This window comes from Thalia democratica, chromosome 6, assembly GCF_965202585.1.
Source record: "Thalia democratica chromosome 6, ktThaDemo2.hap1.1, whole genome shotgun sequence".
Taxonomy (NCBI): domain Eukaryota; kingdom Metazoa; phylum Chordata; class Thaliacea; order Salpida; family Salpidae; genus Thalia; species Thalia democratica.
The window spans coordinates 59,031,848-59,053,329 of record NC_139170.1 but is presented as its reverse complement, the minus strand read 5'-3'; the positions used below and the strand labels follow the sequence as shown (position 1 = coordinate 59,053,329).

The following is a 21,482-nucleotide window of genomic DNA, read 5'->3' as shown; positions in this document are numbered from 1 at the left end:
ATATTGATTCGAAAACTAAGACTTTTTGATGTTTTTACTATTAAAGTAATCTACAGTTTTAATCACACATAAGTTTTGTAATTTAATTCTAAAATCATAACTTTTAAAGTTTGTAGTTTTACAAATGTTTACCAGAATTATAAAATTTTTAACTAAGTAAACAATAAACTTGAAGTGTTCCAAACATTTGAAAAATAAAAACTTTTATTCTATACGAAAAAAAAGTGACTGTTGTTTTGCTTTTAAAGTACCTTAAGATTTTCTACAGATAACTCAAAATAATCTTATGGTACTTTTTGATATGTTTTTAATTTTTTTTTATTGTTTATAAACTATTTTAATTTTTAGAAATCATAAACGTTTACATCATTAGTTATTTAAAACTATTAAGCGCTAGTTTTAAAAATACTTTTATATTTGTCAATATAGTAAATAGGTTTGTTCAAAAATTGTAAGAATGTTTGTTGCTTAAATTCTTGGTTTTGGATGACATTATTGATTTCTTTAGTAATCAAAAACAAAACAAACAGCTTGTTTAAAAATTGTTTAAAATAAAACTTAACAAGATTATTAAGATTTTAATTTTCGAAAGAGAAAAGTAATCAGACCTTTTGAAATTTTCTGTATCTTCAAAGAATTTGTATAAGGTATTTGCATTTATTAGTGTTTTTCGAAAGCAAAACAAAAAGTAACCTTTTTTTGAGCCTTAAATGTCATAAATTTAATACTAGAAACTTGTAAAAACAGTTTTACACAAAATCATAAGTTATTCACACATTAAATGAAAAACGAATCCTATTGAACTAACAAAAAAAACAAGTAGTTAGTTTTAACACAAATCCTAATAGTGGAAAACAAAGTTCGTGTTTTTAGAAACTAAACAAGATTTATAAAAGTATAACTAAAGCTTACAAAAAACTTACATAAATTATATATAAAAGCTCAAACGTTTATCAAGATTTTATCTTCGAACAAAATCTTCTTTATGCAAAGCTTGAGTTCTATTGGAAACAAAGTAAGCTACGAAGCTGTATGAAAATAAAGGTATTAAAAATACTATGAGCAACAGTTCTAAAAAAATGTTTTTGTAGGAACTATAAGTGCTTTAAATACTATTGATTTCTTTAGCAAATAAATCTAACTAGAGATGTTTTCTTTATATAGTATATAAGAACTAGTATCTCTAATTTAGTATTTTACGATACAAAACACTTATAAAGTCATTATTTTCTAAAGTAGGAGTATACTACGAAGAATGTTTGTGATTTTTCAAAGTTTATAAGTAGAGACTTCTTAATAAACTTTGTTTAAGTATTTTATAAATAAAGTTAATAAACTTAGTACATATAGTTTGTAAAACACTTTTTAACTTCTTTATGCTTGTGAATATGTTTTAAATTTCATAAAAAGTTTTAATTAAACTTTTTGGAGCAGTATTTGTAAGTTTTTTTTGCACTTTTAAAGTGTGCCTTTAAAAAAATTAAACATTATTACTTATTATTTTTTCAACATGCTTTTTTTTAGTTCAAAAAACAAATCATTTAAGAATAACTTTGTTTTGTTAGTATTTTATTTTTAAGTCCATGACAAGACGTTAAAATGTATCAAAGTGGTGTACGACTCGATAACCAAAAAATTCTTCGTGCACCAGTTTTTGGACCAAATATTTTGTGCATCTTTACTTGCCGTTTAGTAAGCTAATACTTTAAAAAAGTATAAAATGATAAAGATGTCTTTAGTGAGTAAACAGATGTATTTTCAAAAATTGAAAAATATTTTAAAATAACTTTAAATCTCTATGAAACGATTACAAGAAATCATATTTTTTTGTTTTAACCTAGTATTCTACAAACTGTCATATTTTTTATACTTAGTTAAACAAATTTTACAGTTTACTTATTAACTAAACACTATAATTTCATTTTATGCATAAGGTTTAGGTTACTATCAAAAAACTTTTATGAGCTTAAACTTAAGTTTATAAATAGGCTTGAAAAGCAAATTGGTAGTATAAGTCATAAAAATCGAAACTTTGTAAGGCTAGTTATGTTTTACATAAAACATTTTTGATTTTTACTTTAACATGTTTTAAGTAATAAAAGTACTTGAAACACACTTTTTTTTTGTTTCTATTAATCGTATTTTAAAGTTAATGTTTTATAATATTTAATATGTTTAGCGAACAGTAATAACACATTTTACCTAGATTTAGAAATTCTTTGATTAAATAAACAAAAATATAACATCTGTCTTGAGAATAAAAACATAAAACCTTCTAAATGTAGCGTACTCATTTTTTTCAAGTGTAATTGTTGTGCTTTCTTTTTTAAGATAGGAAAGCCTTAAAATATTTTGACCTTAAAAGTGTTTGAATTGTTTGTAATGATAACAATAATGGTAAATAGATCAAACATTTATGAAGTAATTTTGTAAGACTTTGGCTCTATCACAAGCGTTTAAAGACTTTTTGTCCGTAAAGATTTGTTATATTTAATAATACTTTAAATTGTTCATATCATTTATATAATTTTTATTATTTGAAAGTACCACCTTGTGATAAATGCAAAAAAACTTTAATTGTTTCAAACGAAGTGTTTACTTATTATGTTTAAAATGATAATAAGAAAATTAACTGCCTCTATATTTTGATAGTACACAGAACTTATTTTTGATTTACTTTGAATTTTAAATGTTCATAGAGAAAATTATTGTTTTAGTTCTAAAAGCTTTTTCTTGTGTTTTAAGTTGTTAATAAACCGAATCTTTAGTAATTTTAAACCTACTTAAAATTGACTACATTGACTCTACTTATAAAGACATTTTCTTTTTTTTAACGAAAAAGAATATGAAATTAGGTCAAAAACTGTTAAAAACAATAACTATATATAGTACAACTTCCTAAGCTTTATAAGATTAGAATTCTAATTTTTAGTCTTCTAAAAGTCCAAAAATTTTTATTTAAGTTTTATCAGCCTATTAAACTGACAAAACAAAAAAGTATATACTTTTTTTGAAGCAACAAAGTTAAAACTACTAATTATTTTGCATATGAAAAAAACATGTAATATTTATATTTTTCTACTTTTGTCAACCGAAATCATGTAAGTTTATTAAAGTTTTTGGTTTAGAACTTTTTAGAAAGACTGATTCGGTTAGAATTTACGATTCTAGTAAATTTATGTTAATTTTAAATTCATTCAAGTACATTGCAAAATATAGTTTTATAGCTAAACTTTAAATACAAATTTTTAACTGTTCTAAATAACAATAACGAAGATGTACTTACCAAAATAATGCTTTGAGACTTTTTAATGCTTATATCAAAAAGTTTTTTTTTATAATTCAAGTTGATAGAATTTAGTTGCAAAAAATAATATTTCTACTATATTTCTCAAGTTAAAAGTATATTATAAATTGTAGAATTATTATTAACTCTATAATCCAACAAATTGTTATAACTTTAAATATTAAATTTTTTTTTTTTGACAATTTTTTTCTTGTAAGAACGATATATTTTCAGAAACAAAACTTGACAATTTTTACTCAATATACAATAGTAGACACAGTATATACACTAGTTAATACAGTTTTTTATAAGTAATACAGGTCATTATTTAAACAAGTGGTTCAAAAAAAATTATAAAGCTGACAAATTACATTAGTTAGTACAGTATTTTTGTCATCGAAAAAATGCTGTTGTCTGTATTAAAATAAGCAGCTTTTAGTATAAAAAAAACTTATCAAATTAAAACAGAATATAGATTTCCTATAGATAATTTGTTTGTATCTCACCATTTATATTTTTTCTATTCAGTAACAAAACTCCTATATACACTACTAAATATATTTGCTGTGCAAAATTTAGGAGTAAAGAATCATCTAATTTTTTAATCATTCTATAATAATAGGCTAAAAATCAATAAAAATAAAATTTATAAGTTACATATATTTTAATCAAAACTTTAAAACAATTATTGTTGCAAAAGAATAATTTTTTAACTATCGAAGTACACATATAAACAAGCTTCAAAATCTTAATTTTTAGTTTAGTTTTAGTTTGATTGTTGTGGATTCAAATTTTAAATTCATTCAAAAGTGTTTTATATTGGTAGAAGTGTCAGTTGATCATACGTGGTAGAAATCAGACTTTGCAATAAAATGTTTTAAAATCTGTTTTTTATAAAGTTAAATGTTTTTGTTAATAACTATTTTATCAAAAATATTTTAACCTGTTAATAATTACTAGTGTTTTGAGATAGCAATAAATAATAACTTTTCGATAATATTTAAAGAAGTTAGGTTTTAACTTTTGACTAATTTATTTTGATGCTACAAGGTTAAAAAGTTATTTATGGTAGAAAAAAGTCTATACAACATCGCTAGAAAAAGTATACTTCTCATAGAAACTTTACAAATACTAGGACAAAAGTATGTTGTTAAAGGATAACTTGTTTTGAAAAAGTTTGTTTTTTCAGTAAAATAAAAATGTATCTTAATAGTTATTTTAATTACTTTACTTAGTAAGTTTATTTTTTACCACATTTTATATTGTATTAATGCTACTAACTGTTCAAGTAACTATGACAATTATTTTTAAAGTTTTTTTATCAATAAGTGTCGAAATGTAAACAGTTTTCTAAATGACAAAGAAAAGTGCTTAAAATACTTAATCCTAAGACCTGGTAACAGAAACACTGTTCGGTTATCGAGTCGCACATCACGGATACCTTTTAACGTCGTGTCCAAGACAACAATATTAGAAAAATAAAACTCGTATTAGAATGTCAAAAATGAACTTAAAAATCTTATCACTTACACAGTTATTAAACTTAGTAATCTAGGTAGCAATTATAACCTAAATAAAAACTGAATAAGTTATGCTCGGCACGCCAGATGTAGTTCATCGAGCAAAAAAAAAATTCATTTTTGCTAAAACTAAAAAATACTATAAAGCGAGTTAAAGGTTATTTATAAAAAAACACAGAATGCAATCAGTTTTTTGCTATTATTGAACTGTGCTGCTAATTTTATTTTCATAACATATGGAACTAGATATCATATTAGACCCACGAAGGACTTCTTATTTCTATTATGGTCCGCCTAGAATTTTTTTTTAGTAAAACTACCAAATTTTCATAAAGAACTGCCGACCCCTGGTTTAAAACATAGCTTTTTATTTGTTAGTGTATAAGACATAAGATACTTTAAATATGTTTTGTTATTATTTTTCCCTAACAAAGTTTATTATTTAAACTATTAACTTAAAGCAGTAAGTCAAGAAAGATTTTAAAATGTTTTCCTGTAAAGCACATAAACTTTATCAAGACAAGTTGACCTCAGTTAGTTATTGCTAGAAGAGAGTGTAGGTGTTATTGTCACTTGAAAAGTTTAGCTTCAGAAGCATGGCTCAACTGGCTCTTACAAAGAAGCGCAGCACTAGTTTTAAAAGGTTAAAATAATCATTGAAATTATTTGTTACCCAATTTTAATGACTACTGCATTGGCGCCTGAGATTTTGCCATGGTTAAAGTTGTTAGATAGAAATACAAGAACTAAGCTACTAACTTTGAAAACAGGGTATTTTTTTAAATCAACCAACCGAGTGTTTCCCTAAAAAAAAAAAGAACAGCAGATGCGTACAGTATTGGAAAAGTTTTAAGAGATAATATCAAAGAAAACTGAGCTCTTTTATACTGACAACAGATGATAAAACTTTGTGCTGCTATCCTAATTTTTTTTTTGTGAAACGATAATTGTTTTACTCGATTAATGTTGCTATGTTTTCATTGCAAAATATTAGTAAAAATTTCTTCAATTATAAATTATCTACTAAATACTTATGTTTAGAATCTAGGTTTTAAACTCTACCACAGCAAAAGAAATCTTAAACAAGTACATAAGCAATACTTACTAAAGTTTTTGATAGCTTTTTAACAGTTGCATAAAAATACAGGTAGATTTTATTTTTTTACAGCGTATAAGTAACCTTAATATGATCGTGGTTTATTAAAAATTGTACTAGAAAGGCACTGAGAAAAATAATAAAAATAATACTAAAAAGATTAAAAAGTACCTAATACATATAAAAACAATAACTTGATTATACAAACAACAAAAAACTTGTAAAATATATAATCCCAAGCAAAGAAATAAATAAATTCATAATTAAGAAATAAAGGTAAAAGTGATACTTCAAATAAGTATATTTAGTTTAACTAGATAAATTTTGTACTATTTGTTTTATAAAATCTACAAAGTGAAATCCTAAAAAGTTCTGCAAAATAGTACTATTGGCTAATTTATACATACAAAAACTGTTAAGTAATTTTCTTAAAACCTTTAAGTTTTTAATTAAACTAACTTTTAAAAGTAAACAAAATGACCATTTATAAAAGTGCAACCTTATTTCGTGCGTATTAAATCATGCATTTATATAAAATATTTTAAAAATTACTTAAGAGACATGCATCTAACCATTTAAAAGCAGCATGCAAAACAAAAATTTTAATTAAAATTAAATATATAATTATTTCTTCACAATCCGGTGGGTTGAATGAACTTGTGTTTGGCGAGGATCTCTAGCACCTCAAGCGACGCCATTCTCATCTTCTGATTGGCCGGATTTCCGTCACGTGACCTCGCCATAACTACTTCAAACATCTCGCTAAACAGAGGTTATTGTGGGTCAGTTTAAGTTGTACCACTTAAACTAAACTTAAAGAAAGTAATCTAATAGTCCAATGTTCAAATAATTGCCTCAAGTTTGACAAGTTGAGTCTTTTGAAAAAATATTTTACAAAACAATAAGATATAATTGTGCTAAGAGGATATTAAACAAAATTTCTAGTTAATTTTAACATTTATCTAATTTATCATCTCTTCTATCATAAACCCCTAGTAGTTACATAAATATTTGATTGTTGAAAAAGTTTTTTTTCACTTTAGGTTCTTTTGAATTTGCAGCTTAACTTTTTCATCGGTAAATGTGTTTGTTTTAAATCTATATACTATTGAGTAAACAAAATGACAACTCAATTCAAACCTCTTAACGATGTCTTCAGAGGTGAACTTGCAGGCGTCACAGATGTTCCTGATAACAATCAGACCTCTGAAACAAATTTCCGGCTTGTCTTCAACAATCAGCATCGACAGGTTCTCCAGCCAAGATGCACACTGAGTATTGATAAATATTTTTTTTTTAATTAAAATATAATTTCTTGCACTATTGGCATATCATTTAACAATTAAAAAATAATAATAATAATTTCACTAGAGGGGCGGTCTAGCATTGGTATATCAATAAAGAAAACTGTACTTAATTCAAAAAACATAAAAAAATCCTAGAAAGTTCGTGTTAAAGAACTAACTAATATTGTATTTAAGTTAACTGATACAAATTACTTGAGTAGTAAACAAAAAAATTATAAAACCAAAAAAACTTAATGACTAGTATTTTAATCTAGCATTTAAATTTGTATTAACAAACTAACCTATTGAAAACGAAGTTTGATTATTTTTTTTAATTTTAAACAAAATCAACGCGTTTCAAAACATTTTTTTCCATTACAAATAAACGTTCAAGTTTTATTTAAATTTTTACAAAATACTAGTGGATGCGGTCTAGAATTGGCATGTCAATAAAGAAAACTGTATTTAATTCAGAAAACATAAAAAGCTCCTACAAAGTTCATGTAACAGAACTAAGTAATATTGTGTTTAAGTTAACTGATACTAATTACTTGAGTGGTAAATAAAGAAATACGAATCCAAATAAACTTAACTAATATTTAATCTAGTATTCAAATTTATATTAATAAACTAACCTATTACAAACAAAATTTAATTAAATTTTCCAATTGTAATAAAATCAACGCGTTTCAAAACATTTTTTTCCATTATAAATGAACTTTCAAGTTTTAATTAAATGATGTTTTAAGTTTAAAAAATAATACAACAATTTTTTCATTTATTATTAATCAAATTTTTACAAAGAAACTAACGCATCCCCTGATTTTCTTGGAAATTTTCTCCGAATGGTTCGTGCACATGGCGAGTGCGCCACTAGCGGCAATTCGAGTTTTGTCGTCTTCCTCGGCGAGGAGAAGTGTCAATAACTTGATTCTGTCGTGACCATCCTGCTCCATTATTCCTATGAACTGTTGAAATGACATTACTATTATTTCTATGAACTGTTGAAATGGCATTACTATTATTCCTATGAACTGTTGAAATGACATTACTATTATTTCTATGAACTGTTGAAATGGCATTACTATTATTCCTATGAACTGTTGAAATGACATTACTGTTAGAACTACTTTAATATGAACTGTTGAAATGACGTTATATTTTTACATATTAACTGAGACTATAAATTATTAAAACAAACGTGAACTGCTGGAACAAAGCTACATTCATAGCTGATTAAATGACATTAATTTAACTGCCGAATTTACAGTAAATTAAGTAATGAAATTACAATATCATTAATATAGAAAATAATCAACTTTCGAGTAATAAATATCATACCAACATGTAAACGCTATCAATTTTTTAAATGTTAAATGACAATAAATAAATAAACAATTACCTTGTTCAATTGTATTATTTAATATCACATGTATAAATAATATACTTTTATTTAATATATTTCATAAAACAATTTATTATATTAAATTTTGTATTAAAATGAAAAAGAAATAGATACCTCTTCGCTCATACACATATTGCACATAAGTTCAGTTAATAATAAACAAACAATAATAATAATTATATTGTAATAATAAAAAATACCTCTTCACTCATACACATGTTACACATTAGTTCAGTGGCACTCCTTCTAAGGTGAAGATGTTCTTCTAACATGTAAGACTCTATATCGCAGATCATCTGCTCTCGAATGATTCGCCTCCTATAAAAATACAAGCTTCTATAAGACAAATTATTTGATAGGAGTTATTCATCTCCTTTAAAATAAAAAACAATCAATATCACAAATCATTTCTGATCGTACACTATGTCTGCTAAAATAAAATGATAATAAACAGGACTTATTATAACAAATCATATGTGTTTTATGTTACGTCTCAAGATAAAAATCTACATCACAAACCATTTGTTCTCTTACAATGCGTTTCCTTAAATTATCAAAATAGAAAAGTATTCTATGTAGCACATATTATTTGTTACCATGTTCAATAAATACAGGTCAATATAAACAATTGATTTATATATATATATCAACGTTATTAGAAATACCTGTGATGATCATCAATTGAAGCTAGATTAGTTAGTGCTAATAATGTTTCATAAGTTTCTATATAAATACAATATAATTACCTATGATGATCATCAATTGAAGCTAGATTAGTTAGTGCTAATAATGTCTCATAAGTTTCTATATAAAAAACAATATATATTACCTGTGATGGTCATCTATTGAAGCAAGATTAGTAAGGGCTAGTAATGTCTCATAAGTTTCTATATAAATAACAATATAATTACCTGTGATGGTCATCAATTGAAGCAAGATTAGTAAGGGCTAGTAATGTCTCATAAGTTTCTATATAAATAACAATATAATTACCTGTGATGGTCATCAATTGAAGCAAGATTAGTAAGGGCTAGTAATGTCTCATAAGTTTCTATATAAATAACAATATAATTACCTGTGATGGTCATCAATTGATGCAAGATTAGTAAGGGCTAGTAATGTCTCATAAGTTTCGATTGCTTCGCATTCTGGGTGTAAAAGTTGCTTCAAAACACGGACACATTCCAATGACTGGTAAAAAATATTAATGTTAATTTTCTTACAAGAAGTATAGTATGTAAAATATTTTTATTTACAGTTTTTAAATGTAGTTAATAATTTGGGTAGTAAACATGAAGTAAAAGCTAAACAAAACTCTGAACTGGAACGTGTTATAAAGTAATAATTTTAGCAAAACATACAACCTATAAATCATAGAAAAAACGCGAACACATTCCAAATGCTGTTGGTTTAAATATTAATATCGTTTTTTAAAAGTTCTTTAGTATTTTTTAACGCTAAAAGATCAGAATTTTATATTAGCTCGTATAAATTTATTGGAAATGATGGAAAGTAAAAACTTAATGAAAAATAAAAATTGGAAAAAAATATATATTTTATATAAATCTAGTTTAGAAAAGTGTACAAGAAATAAAACTTGGTATTTAAATTTAAAAGAACTAAAAATTAATTAAAGAACTAACAGCTTTACAAAACTAAAGCTCCAAGTAATTAATTTTCAAAGTACAGTAATAAAACTTATCAAATAAACTTTTAAAGAATTATTGTCTCAATCAACCTTCTGGCCGGGAAACACGATCCTGGGATCGGCATTGAACAAGTTTAAATTTTTATTTAAAAACAATATTATATGAAAAAATAAAATAAAACAACTCACTTTCTGCTAAAAGTACGTAAATACTGTATAACAACAAACCTTAAAAAGTACAAAAAAGTTTTATAAATATCACTCTAAAAACCTTCTGCCCGGGAAACACTATCCTGGGATCGGCGTTGATTGCGATCCTCGCTAATGCGTGAGAAGCGATCCTCTTTCCCTGCTTCGTTCCTTCTTGCGCTAGGGGCAGTAGCGCTTTACCGCCCCCAGCGGCCACAACCGCACCCCTGTTGCCCTCAACCTCCGTCACCGCGCATAAGAGTCTGTGAATTTTGAAAAAACATAATAAAATATTAACTTGATAAAAATATTATGTAATTTGATTTTATAACTTAAAATTTTTTTCAGCCTGCTGAATATTTTACAACATATAATTAATTATTATAAAATTTTACTTATGGTAATTATCTGTTAAGGTTTTTTGTTGAAATGTTGTTTGCCTTTGTTTGCTTATGAGGGTAAAGAATTTGGCTTAAAACATAAGTTTTTATATGGTACTTTAAACCAAAATATTAATATTAGAAATAATAAATTATTTATTATTTATTTATTTGCACAATAAATCTTTAGATGTATTATATTATATTAAACACTTAGTAAATTTTGAAACTTATAACCTACAGCGTATTTATTTACTAGTAAAAGATTTTATGGTAAGTAATACAACTGAAAACTTTTATTTAAATCTACCTGCAAAGTAGTTCTTTAGAAGTATCAGATTGAATACTAGTATCAGTGATGGCTAGTTGCACTAATGCTGGTATCATGTTAGCTTCCACTAATAATTGTAGTCTTTCCATAGCGCATTCTTTTTTGTCCTGGTGGAAGGTATTTGCTTAAATGGTTTGGTTTTTAAGTAAGGACAAATGTTATTTAAAAAGAACCTAAACAAACAACATGAACTATAACAATGCTGCTTCTCATCACCAACTAACTACAGTCAAAAATAAAAACAAAGTTTAAGAAAAAAGCTTAAAAAAAATCGTGTTAGCTTAAAAGTTAAAATATTTTCAAGTAAAAAACAAAATTAACTTACAAAGTAACACTACTGTAGTTATTTTTTAGTTTCGGGTAACTTCAAAAAATGAAGTAGTTAAATCACTTTGTTTATACTTATAATCATTGTTATAAATAAATTAATAGTATTAGTGAAAATTAAATATTTTTTTCATTACCAGGTTTCGGTGAAAAAAAAATCCGACTTTGTTAAGTAAAATAAAATACTAAACTGCACTGAACAATAACTACTTATGCATAAAAACAAACTTTAGGGTGATCTTCAGGTATGTGTTGTTTGGAATATTTAGCGAGATCTATCATCTCTGGGGTAATTTCTTCTTTCTTTTCATATGTGTTTGTACAATTCACCAATGTACTCGCTATTCCGTATATTACTGTCTTGTCTTTTGTCTTACACAACTCGAATAATGCCTGTTTGTTAAAATGTTTTAAACGAATATAATTTTTAATATGTTTTTTTCAAAAAACAAAAGTTATAACTTTTGTTTATTTTTTTCTAGTAGTTTAATTTTAAAAAATTTCATAATTAACAACTAAAAATATCAATTATTTATTCTTAATTATAAAGACAAAGTTTGATCATGCTTGCTTCCAAATCATATTTTTGTAAACTTTTTGTAGAAACCTAAGTCCAAAATATAAAAACTGTATCTGCAGCAGAATATTTTTCAAAAGTACAAACCTTCAAAGCTCTGGGATCCCTGCAAAGATCTTCTTTGACGTCTGCATCCAGAGTTAGGAAAGACAATCCCTCTGCGGCCCATTTCTTTGATTCGAAAGATGTGGATTCCATGCACATGTATCTGGAAAAAAATATTAATTATAAATTAATTTTATTTGGAACATGTATCTAAATACACATATATTTAGAATAAATTACTGTATCAATTTAAATTACATAGGAATATATTCATACTTTGAAAAGTTGCAAAACAAAGCAATTCGTATACTTAGCAACTTTATCTATACTTGTATTTTTCAATTTTTAACAAACTTCAATGTACATCCATCAGCAAAATATAACATACTTTATAATACATACATATATTTATACTCAACTAACTTTTTACAATGTTTGGCAAGCTTTACAGTGCTTCCATCAGCAAAGGGCCTCAACGAAACATCAGCACCATGTGAGCTCCCTAGTTTACAAAGACCCACTAATGTCCTTACCTTTACATAGTAGTTTTTATAAATAAGTTACATTTACTGTGTTATGACCTTTACAACACATAATTGTTTAAAATATTGTTATTGTATATTATTTCAATTATGTATTCAATTATGTTTAATTTTCAATAAAGAATATTTTAGTACTGTACGTACATATATCAATTATCAGTTTACAATTACCTTGACAGTACATAATTGTTAAATACATTTAAATTTTAATATTCAAATTGTTTTCACCTTAACTGCATCAGATTTGGTTGTTTTGTAAAGTGTCTTCAACAAATTTGTACCATTTTGCACTACAAATGAGGCCTTGCTATGTTTTGATGTTGAGCTTATAATGGCTTCTACTGCTGATATCTGTACAAAGAAGATTGTTTTCATATATCAATTTTTGTTCAATTAGTTTGCCGTTAAACGGCATAGTTTACCTATATGACAGCTTACAAAAACATTTAGTTGAACATAAAAAAATTTGGGACTTTTGTATCTTATATATATTTTTTTTGTTTGTAAATTAATTAAAGACATGCTAAATATTTTTATACAGACTCAGAATTTTGGAAATTAAGATAATACTACATTTATTAAATGTTTTGGTTTTAAGAAAACAAATAGAGAGATCTCAACTACTGAAGGAGAAATAATGAACTTATTCTTTCAACAATTTATTTTACAAACTAAGTTTCGGTCAAAGACCTCGTCAGTGCTTAAATAAATCTAAAAAGACATGTGACAGTCATTGAAAATAGCATTTAAACGATTAAATTAAAACTAAAAGTGAGTAAAAATTTGTTTTTATTTTAATTTAATCGTTTAAATGCTATTTTCAATGACTGTCACATATCTTTTTTTTAGATTTATTTAAGCACTGACGAGGTCTTTGACCGAAACTTAGTTTGTAAAATAAATTCTTGAGAGAATAAAATCATAATAGTACATCTGTAATTTTAAACATCTTAAAACATTATGACGTCACCTGGCTTTCTTCCTCCTCGGTTGCTGTCATGGCAACCATGGTTTCGAGGACACCCTTCAGGCCGATCATGGCCTGCCCGCAATCGTAAGGTCCCTGTAGCAAGCAGGTTATCACCGACATGGCCCGCATATTGCATATGGACTGTTGCATTCCGAATAAGTTTCTGTTGTTTGTATTGTTTATTATTGTTAATTTATTTATTTGTAATATGTTTGTTTTTTCTACATGGCTCTCATATTGCAAATAGACTGTTGCATTCCGAATAAGTTTCTGTTTGAATATTGTTTTTTTATCTACCTAGTTGAATAATTATATTATTTATTTTTTAATAAGTTTTAAAACATTTATATTATTATTTTAAAACTTCCCGCATGTTATATATTGACTATTTAATTCCGAATAAGTTTCTGTTATTTGTACCTTTTTAAATATAATTATCTAATGATATATTTCATTTAATTAAAATTGCTCTCATGTTGCATATTGACTATTTAATTCAGATTAGGTTTTCTTTTATAATTATACTTATACAAATTAGTTTGAGAAGAATATGCTATTAGTAAACGATATATCTACACATTTAAAGACTAAAAAGAAAAAAACTGGTAATTTTTTTTCAAATTCTGATCGAAAATTTATTTTATCATTCAATTGGAATACATTTTAAAAATAGTAGATGAATCAGCTTACTAAAAACGCTTATCTTTTAAGAGAACTATTAGAACAAAAGCTTTAAATAACTTTTAGCATATCTTTTTAATTTAAAATGGGTGCACGACAATTATCATTCGGACAATTCAATTTCTTTAAAAAAATTTAAAGGGCCACAACTTAAAAAGGAGTAAATATTTGAAAAAATAATAATATACATGTATGTTGGTCTTAATAATATCTACAAGCCTTTTTTTTTTTTTTTTGTAATATTTTTAATATATTTTTAGATATGGCTAACATAAGTTTAAAACTATACTCATTTTTGTTATTTTTTTATATCTTAAAAAATCTTTAAAACTTAACAAAGATATAAAATTAATTGTAGATATTGATAAGACCTACACATGTTTTTTTTTCTTAATTATATATATCACTTTTTAAGATATAGTCTCTTGAATGTTTGTTAAAGAATTTGAATTGTCGTATAACTATTTAAAATACAGTAACCAACTGAACAAAAACAAGAAACAAACTGAATGTAGGCTTGTACGTGTTCGTTCCAAATATCTCTGTACTTATCAGCAAGCAGATCATCATACAATTTACTAAGCGCCACACTACAGTTCAGTCTTGTGTTGGCGGATAGTGGGAATGGCGACTGTGTGATCTTGTATCCGTACGAAGCTACGTCTAATATCGCTTTCACACCTGAGTAAAAATAAATTAAAGCTATACTCTCACGTTTTAAAAGGTATCATCATCGTAAGACAAAAATATGAAAAATAATTTAGAATATTTTTTGAATCAGTGAATAACTTTAAAATTTCTGTTTTTAAACGATTGATAAGTAAGAACTTATTTGTTCTGCTTTTTAATTCAAGTTTTAATCAGAGTTTAATTTATTTACTTAAATGAATAAACAAACATACTTAAACTAAAACAATTACTTTAAATGAAACTAGTTGTGTATTAGATTCAAACTTATTAATTTAAGCTAAGAAGTATTTAAAATTGAACACTAAATAAAAATATATTTCAAACACTCTTATAATGTTTAATATAACAACGAACATACCTCCAACTTCGATAAACTTCATAGTTCTGCTGTTAGTACCGACTCTTACATCTTCCCTGGGTATATTCTTAGCAACAAGAGCGATACAGTTGTCTCTGCCATCGCAAGACATTGTGGGATCTATCAACATGTCTCTCAATGTGATCATCACTTCAAACAAGTCCTTGGCATAGTCTGTTGATTTATATATTTGTTAATTATTATCTAAAATTTTAATGTTTCGAAATATCGTATTTATTAATATGTCTCTTAAGGTGATCATTTTTCATATAGATCTTTTGAGTAGTCTGTTGATTTATATATATGTATACATGAATTTAACTTTTGTTGTACATTATTAATATTATTATTATTATCTATTAGTATTTCTCTCAAAGTGATCATCATTTCAAACAAGGCTTTGCTGTAGTGATATTATATATGGATAAAACTTTTATTATAACTGAGTGTCTCATTAAAACTATTTATGAATAAAGTGAAACATTGCTTTAAATTTGTGAATCAATAAATTTGTAAATTGTAATATATTTATACAAATATTTTATTAAAAGGTAGTGTTTTTTAATAACTTTTATTTATAAGCCTTTTTCTTTAGCTTATCAAATTAACTTTACTCTAATCTGTTAAAAAATATTTAATTGATTATCCAAAAACACGTAGTTAGAGTTAATTGATAAATTTTTGAACAACTTAAGAAAAAATGGTTCTTCGTTTTAGGGCTAAATTTTAGATAATTACAATAATTATAATTTGTTACGCTTTAATAAATCAATGAACTGTAATAATTTTTGAAAATAATAAACAAACTTCTTTTGTATTTGTATAATTCATATTACAGTTATGTTTGATTAACACGCTATCGATAAAATTAATTAAGTATTTTTATATCAAAATTTCAAAAGACTTTTAAAAACTATATTTGTTTAAAAAAACTCATTTGCAATATTTATATATAGTTTTGTATAAATGTGCTTAGATGATGCTAATTTTGTTTTTTGGTTTTACGTTATTTAAAAAATGTTTTTTTTTAATAACTTTTATTGTAAATATTATAAACGTACCACTACAATTTATTTTCTTATATTTGGTTTAATTTTCTTTAAAAATATTTCTATTTAAATAAAAATTTTAAAAGTAAAAAAAATTTTTTTTTATTAAGCATTTTGGTCTGACTAAACTTATTATAAAAAAAGTTAACTAGACAACTTCAATTGAAACAATACATTTAAAACCGATAAAAAAATTTATAATATTGATGGAAAACAGACACTTAATAACGTGTGTTATATAAAATCTTATCAACTTAGTATTCGTAACATCAATTTGTTTTAACTAGAAGTAAAAACTAGTTTATTCACTAAAATATGAGTTAAGATTTATACTTACTTATATACATAAGCGTAATGTAATGACATTTTATTCAACAACTTTGATTTTTTAATTAAAAATATAATATTAGGAGCAATTTGTTTAGGATATTTATAAACAAATAAAGTCAATTTGAAATCTAAAAATGTTGTTTATAACATAAAGCTATAGATTTTTATCACAGTATATAAATATATTTTAAAACAAATTTATTTTTATAGTCTTGATGCACATGTTATAGTTTATATAATATTATTTTATATAAATTGTTAAATTAAAAAAAACTACAAAACATAACAACATAAATTTTATAAAAAACTAAAAACCTCCATTCAAACCTATAGTATTTTAAAGTTGCATAAAAGTAACCCAAGTAACATTACAAATGTTCACTAACCAACCTGCAACAACTCTTTATAAGTTTCAGTTGTTAAATACTGCTTAAATAAACTTAAATAATTATTCACCCAACCAGCAATAAGATAATTTTCTCAATGTTATTTAATATTATAAATAAAGATACATTACTTTAATATTGATTAAAATAATAATTGAACAAACTTACCAGCAACCAAATCATTTTCTCCGTGCTTCAACTCTTTAGTCTCATCACCCTGCAATGCGTTCACAATACTCTGCAGTAAATTGAACACCCCGTTCGATAAGTTCTCGTTCATCTCTTCGTCTTCTTTTTCCTCTTCATCAGTTGACTTGTGACCCATGATCTCACACAGTTTTTGGATGGTTACCGTGCGGAGGATGACCAAAGACTGCAAATATAAAGAACATTAATACCAATCAAGAAAACTATTTTACCACAAGTTTATAATTTTAAATTTTTAACGTTGGACAAAAACAAGACAAAAACAAGTCTGTTGCCATGTTCCTTACGAGGTGCAGTAGAAAAAAGTTTTTAATAAAATAATTAAATATTTTTAAAAAAATTCTAGGCCTATACTTTCTTCTCTACTTTTAAATAATTTTTAACGAAGAGGAAAAATTATCAAATAAGTTAACCCAAGCTATACCGCCCTTTAAAAAGTCTTGTGAACATTTAAAAATATGTTTTTTTATTAAAACTATATAACTAATAAGCTATTTTTGTAAAGCTTTTGAAAAATAAAATTCAACTTAATATTAATACTGAGATGAAACAAAGATATACAAATAACAAACCCTAGCGGCGTGTCCCTTGCACAACGCAGTGAGAACTCTCAATATGTTCACCCTGGTGTCCCTCTTGTGGTTGTCAAGCATGGTTGCCAGGGTTTCCGGCCCCGCCTCCCTGAATATTTCCTCCGCACCCTCTTCCTCCAACGCGAGCACTAACAAGTTGTTGCACGCTTTCGATCTGGTGGAGTTTGTAAAAAAATGTTTTTAATACTAGCAATTTATTGTTGCCTTAGATCTGTAAAAAAAAATGAACATTTTTTGGGCCATTTTAATCTATAATTTTTTTTTTTAATTGCCTTTATGTTTGCAGTTATTTTCTTTTTTTTTTTCTTACAAGTTGTTGCACGCTTTCGACCTTTTGGAATTTATAAAATTTTGTTTTTTTTTATACTAGCAATTTATTGTGTGCTGTAGATCTGAAAATAACATTTTCTGAGCTATTTTAACCTATAATTTTTTTTTTTTCACAACTATTTTTATTTGCTTATATGTTAGCAGTTATTTCATCTTTTATTTTTTATTGTAAATTTTAATATACTCACCTTTTATCTTCATCACAATGTTGTTGGTCAAACATAATTTTCAACATCGATTTGACTCTGTTGTTGGTAGATCTCTCTTCAAATAGCTGTTGTTATTATAAATATCGTAAATAAATAGTAAAAAAATTATAAATCATAAAAATATTGTACAACTGATAAAGAAAATATAAGGAATAGTTAAAATAAAACTTAAGATATTAAAATTCAATTTATCACATCTGTTGGTATATCAAATATACTAAAAATAAAAATAAAACTCTTTTTATCTAATTAAACTTAAAATGATGGTTTAAATAATAGAGTACTCGGGTTAAAATTCTCAACAATTGCTAATTTTAGGGTAGGGGTCTTACCAGTACAAACATAAGTTTACTAAATCAAACTTATAAACAAACAACCAGTTTTACTAAATTTTCTAAACAAAACCCACTTTAATTTCGCAGGCCTTCCTCAGCCTGGTTACAATCTGCTCGACGGCCTTGTTCTTTCCGTCCATCTGATACAACCTCCTGGCATCGTTGTACGCCTTGTCGATTTGTCCCAACTCCTCCAAAGCCTGCACTCGCCTGAACAGCGCCTTCGTGTCAGAGCTTGATATGTTCAACGCTGTAAGATTAAATGCAATTACAAATATTTTTGATTAATTTCTACCTAAATATAATCTAAAAAATATAATTGCTATCAAATATTCTAAAAAAACAAACTTTTAATTTTGATACAGAACTATTGTTATATTAAAAGGAAAAGTAAAGTTTAAATATATGTTTACTAACACACCAGTGAAAAATAATTTTAAGGAAAACATAACTTACAAGGACATTTTCAAAAAATTGTTTTTAATTTTTAAGTTATACCTGGATACACAATTTATAACTTTAAACATAAGTTGGTGATTTTTAATGTAGTATTTTCATTATTTCGATAATTCAATTTTTTAAACTTGTTATTGTATTAAACAAAAGATATTTTTAGAAAAGTTAAACTTTCCATCAATTCACTATAACAATACTTTACATGACACAAATACAAATACGATTTTATACAATTACTAAACTTAAATAAAAAACAACTTTTGGTTTTTACCAAATTATGTTTGAAATAATAATAATTTTATATTAAATTTTTAAGACTACAAAATTATAGCCCTAAAATTATATGTTAATTTTTAATGTTTATCTTACAAGCGATAAAATTAAAAAAAATACTTCAACTTTTTTAATGTGAAAAGTAAAAAACAATTTGAGACTTAGCATATCATTTTCTTAGTTTATCATATTTCAACTGTGTAATAACAACTATGCATAAAAATATTTATAAAATAAATAGTTTAGGAAAAAATTCAATCAATAGTATTATTTGCTCTGTGATAAAAACAAATAATTAAACAACTCAACAACTAGATACAAAAACTTATACAAAATTTTCATGAAGTTTGTTAATAAATAGTATACTGACCAAGATAACAAATTTCATTAGAATAATTATTTTGATAAACACCTAGACTATTTTGTAGTTGTTACTTTTTTAAAAAAATACAAACAAATTTCTAACTTCAACTTAAACAGTAAAAATTTGAAAACTGTAAAAATCTTGTGGAACAACATATGTATTGTAATAATATATTAAAAAATAAAACATATTTTTTTAATTCATCTAGTAGAAAACTTTTACAAAATTAAAAAATAAAGTAGTGTTTAAATCTATCAACAACAACAACACAGAACAATAACCAACCATTAGTCGCATCAGTGACTAAAACAGTTAAAATTTTAAACTATAAAAACCTTGTGTAACAACATGTTTATTGTAATAATAAATTAAAAAACAAAACATGTTTTTAAAAATACACCAAATACATAACTCTAAAAAATTAAAAAACAAATGAAGTAAAGATCAACAACACAGAACGATAACAAACCATTAGTTGCATCAGTAACTGCATCCATCCAGTTTTCCTGTAAATTATATTAAGTTGTAATTTAGTTAAACCCATACATACAATATAGGCAATAAAATAAAATTTGTATTGTAAGCATGTTTAAATTATCAAAATAACTAAAAAACTTGGTGGAAATTAAAATGAGTACTTATTGTACAATTTTTACACAGATGTGAAATTTAAATTATTTTAAAAAATATTTAAAAGCAAAGTTTGCAAATAAACACAATACTTTATTGTATTCACCAGTAGTTATTATGGCCAACATCAACAGAGTTGAGATGTTTTGCCCCATCAATAATAACTAATGAACTTTACCGCAAGATAAACAACAACAGCATCCAAGACATCCTACGACCGGTTTTGTCTTAATTAGGACTCAAAGAAGTTTTTTCAACTTTACCCACAAACGGTTACTTCTGTACTTTTGGTTAAGATCACAACAGCAGTTTCTAGCCATTATGCCTGCCTGATGAGTCTTAATTAGGACAAAACCGGTTGTAGGATATTTTGGATGTTGTTGTTGATCTTGTGGTAGAGTTCTTTATATATTTATTGTATTAATAAATTTTTATAAGAAATAATTTTTATACCCTTTGTGTTTTAAAAACAAATTTATTTTTTTTAATTTATATGAAATTAACTTACAAGTTTCAAATGACAGGCTGCTCTGTTTTTGTAGAAAATAAGTTTGTCTTGTTTTTTATCTGCCTTGTCCAAAGCATCCGAGTAAAACTTCTCTGCAAGTTTGAAATCACCAACTTTGAAATGCTGGTTTCCCTGGTCTTTCAATTCAGCTAAACTTTTGTCCATTGTCATAATTTATTGTTTTTGTTATTTTTCTTGGAACTATTAAAAATTAATCAATTATAAAACAGATATCAGGTTTAATATAAGTTAAAGTGTTACTTTACATTTCATGTATGTTTCTAAAATAACGGTTTATAAGGTAAATGTGGCCACCACTAGATTTTTAAAAATTTCTTCCACAACTTTAAAATATACTTAAGCAATTGCAATCCAATTCTGCTACTAGAAATAAAAGTTAAATTTAAAGCATTAAAAGCATTTTTTTGTAAATCAACTTACTATAAAAAATAGTTTTAGCTATCCACAAATAGTTTGAATA

General features: G+C 25.4%; 1 protein-coding gene across 1 annotated transcript; it reads right to left on the bottom strand.

Annotated features, from left to right (window-relative positions):
- Positions 1-6,271: 6,271 nt before the first annotated feature.
- Positions 6,272-21,197, bottom strand: LOC145839452 (protein unc-45 homolog B-like). Its single transcript, XM_082947022.1, has 20 exons — positions 21,002-21,197; positions 20,333-20,369; positions 18,845-19,020; positions 18,415-18,500; positions 17,876-18,050; positions 17,265-17,469; positions 15,332-15,505; positions 14,790-14,964; positions 13,603-13,765; positions 12,861-12,983; positions 12,514-12,623; positions 12,133-12,253; positions 11,697-11,861; positions 11,121-11,248; positions 10,513-10,693; positions 9,669-9,784; positions 8,794-8,911; positions 8,001-8,156; positions 7,043-7,173; positions 6,272-6,664 (listed from the first exon to the last, which is right to left on the bottom strand). The coding sequence occupies exons 1-20, from the start codon at positions 21,170-21,172 to the stop codon at positions 6,535-6,537; spliced, it is 2,841 nt and encodes a 946-aa protein (XP_082803148.1). The 5' UTR covers positions 21,173-21,197; the 3' UTR covers positions 6,272-6,534.
- Between the last annotated feature and the right edge of the window lie 285 nt (positions 21,198-21,482).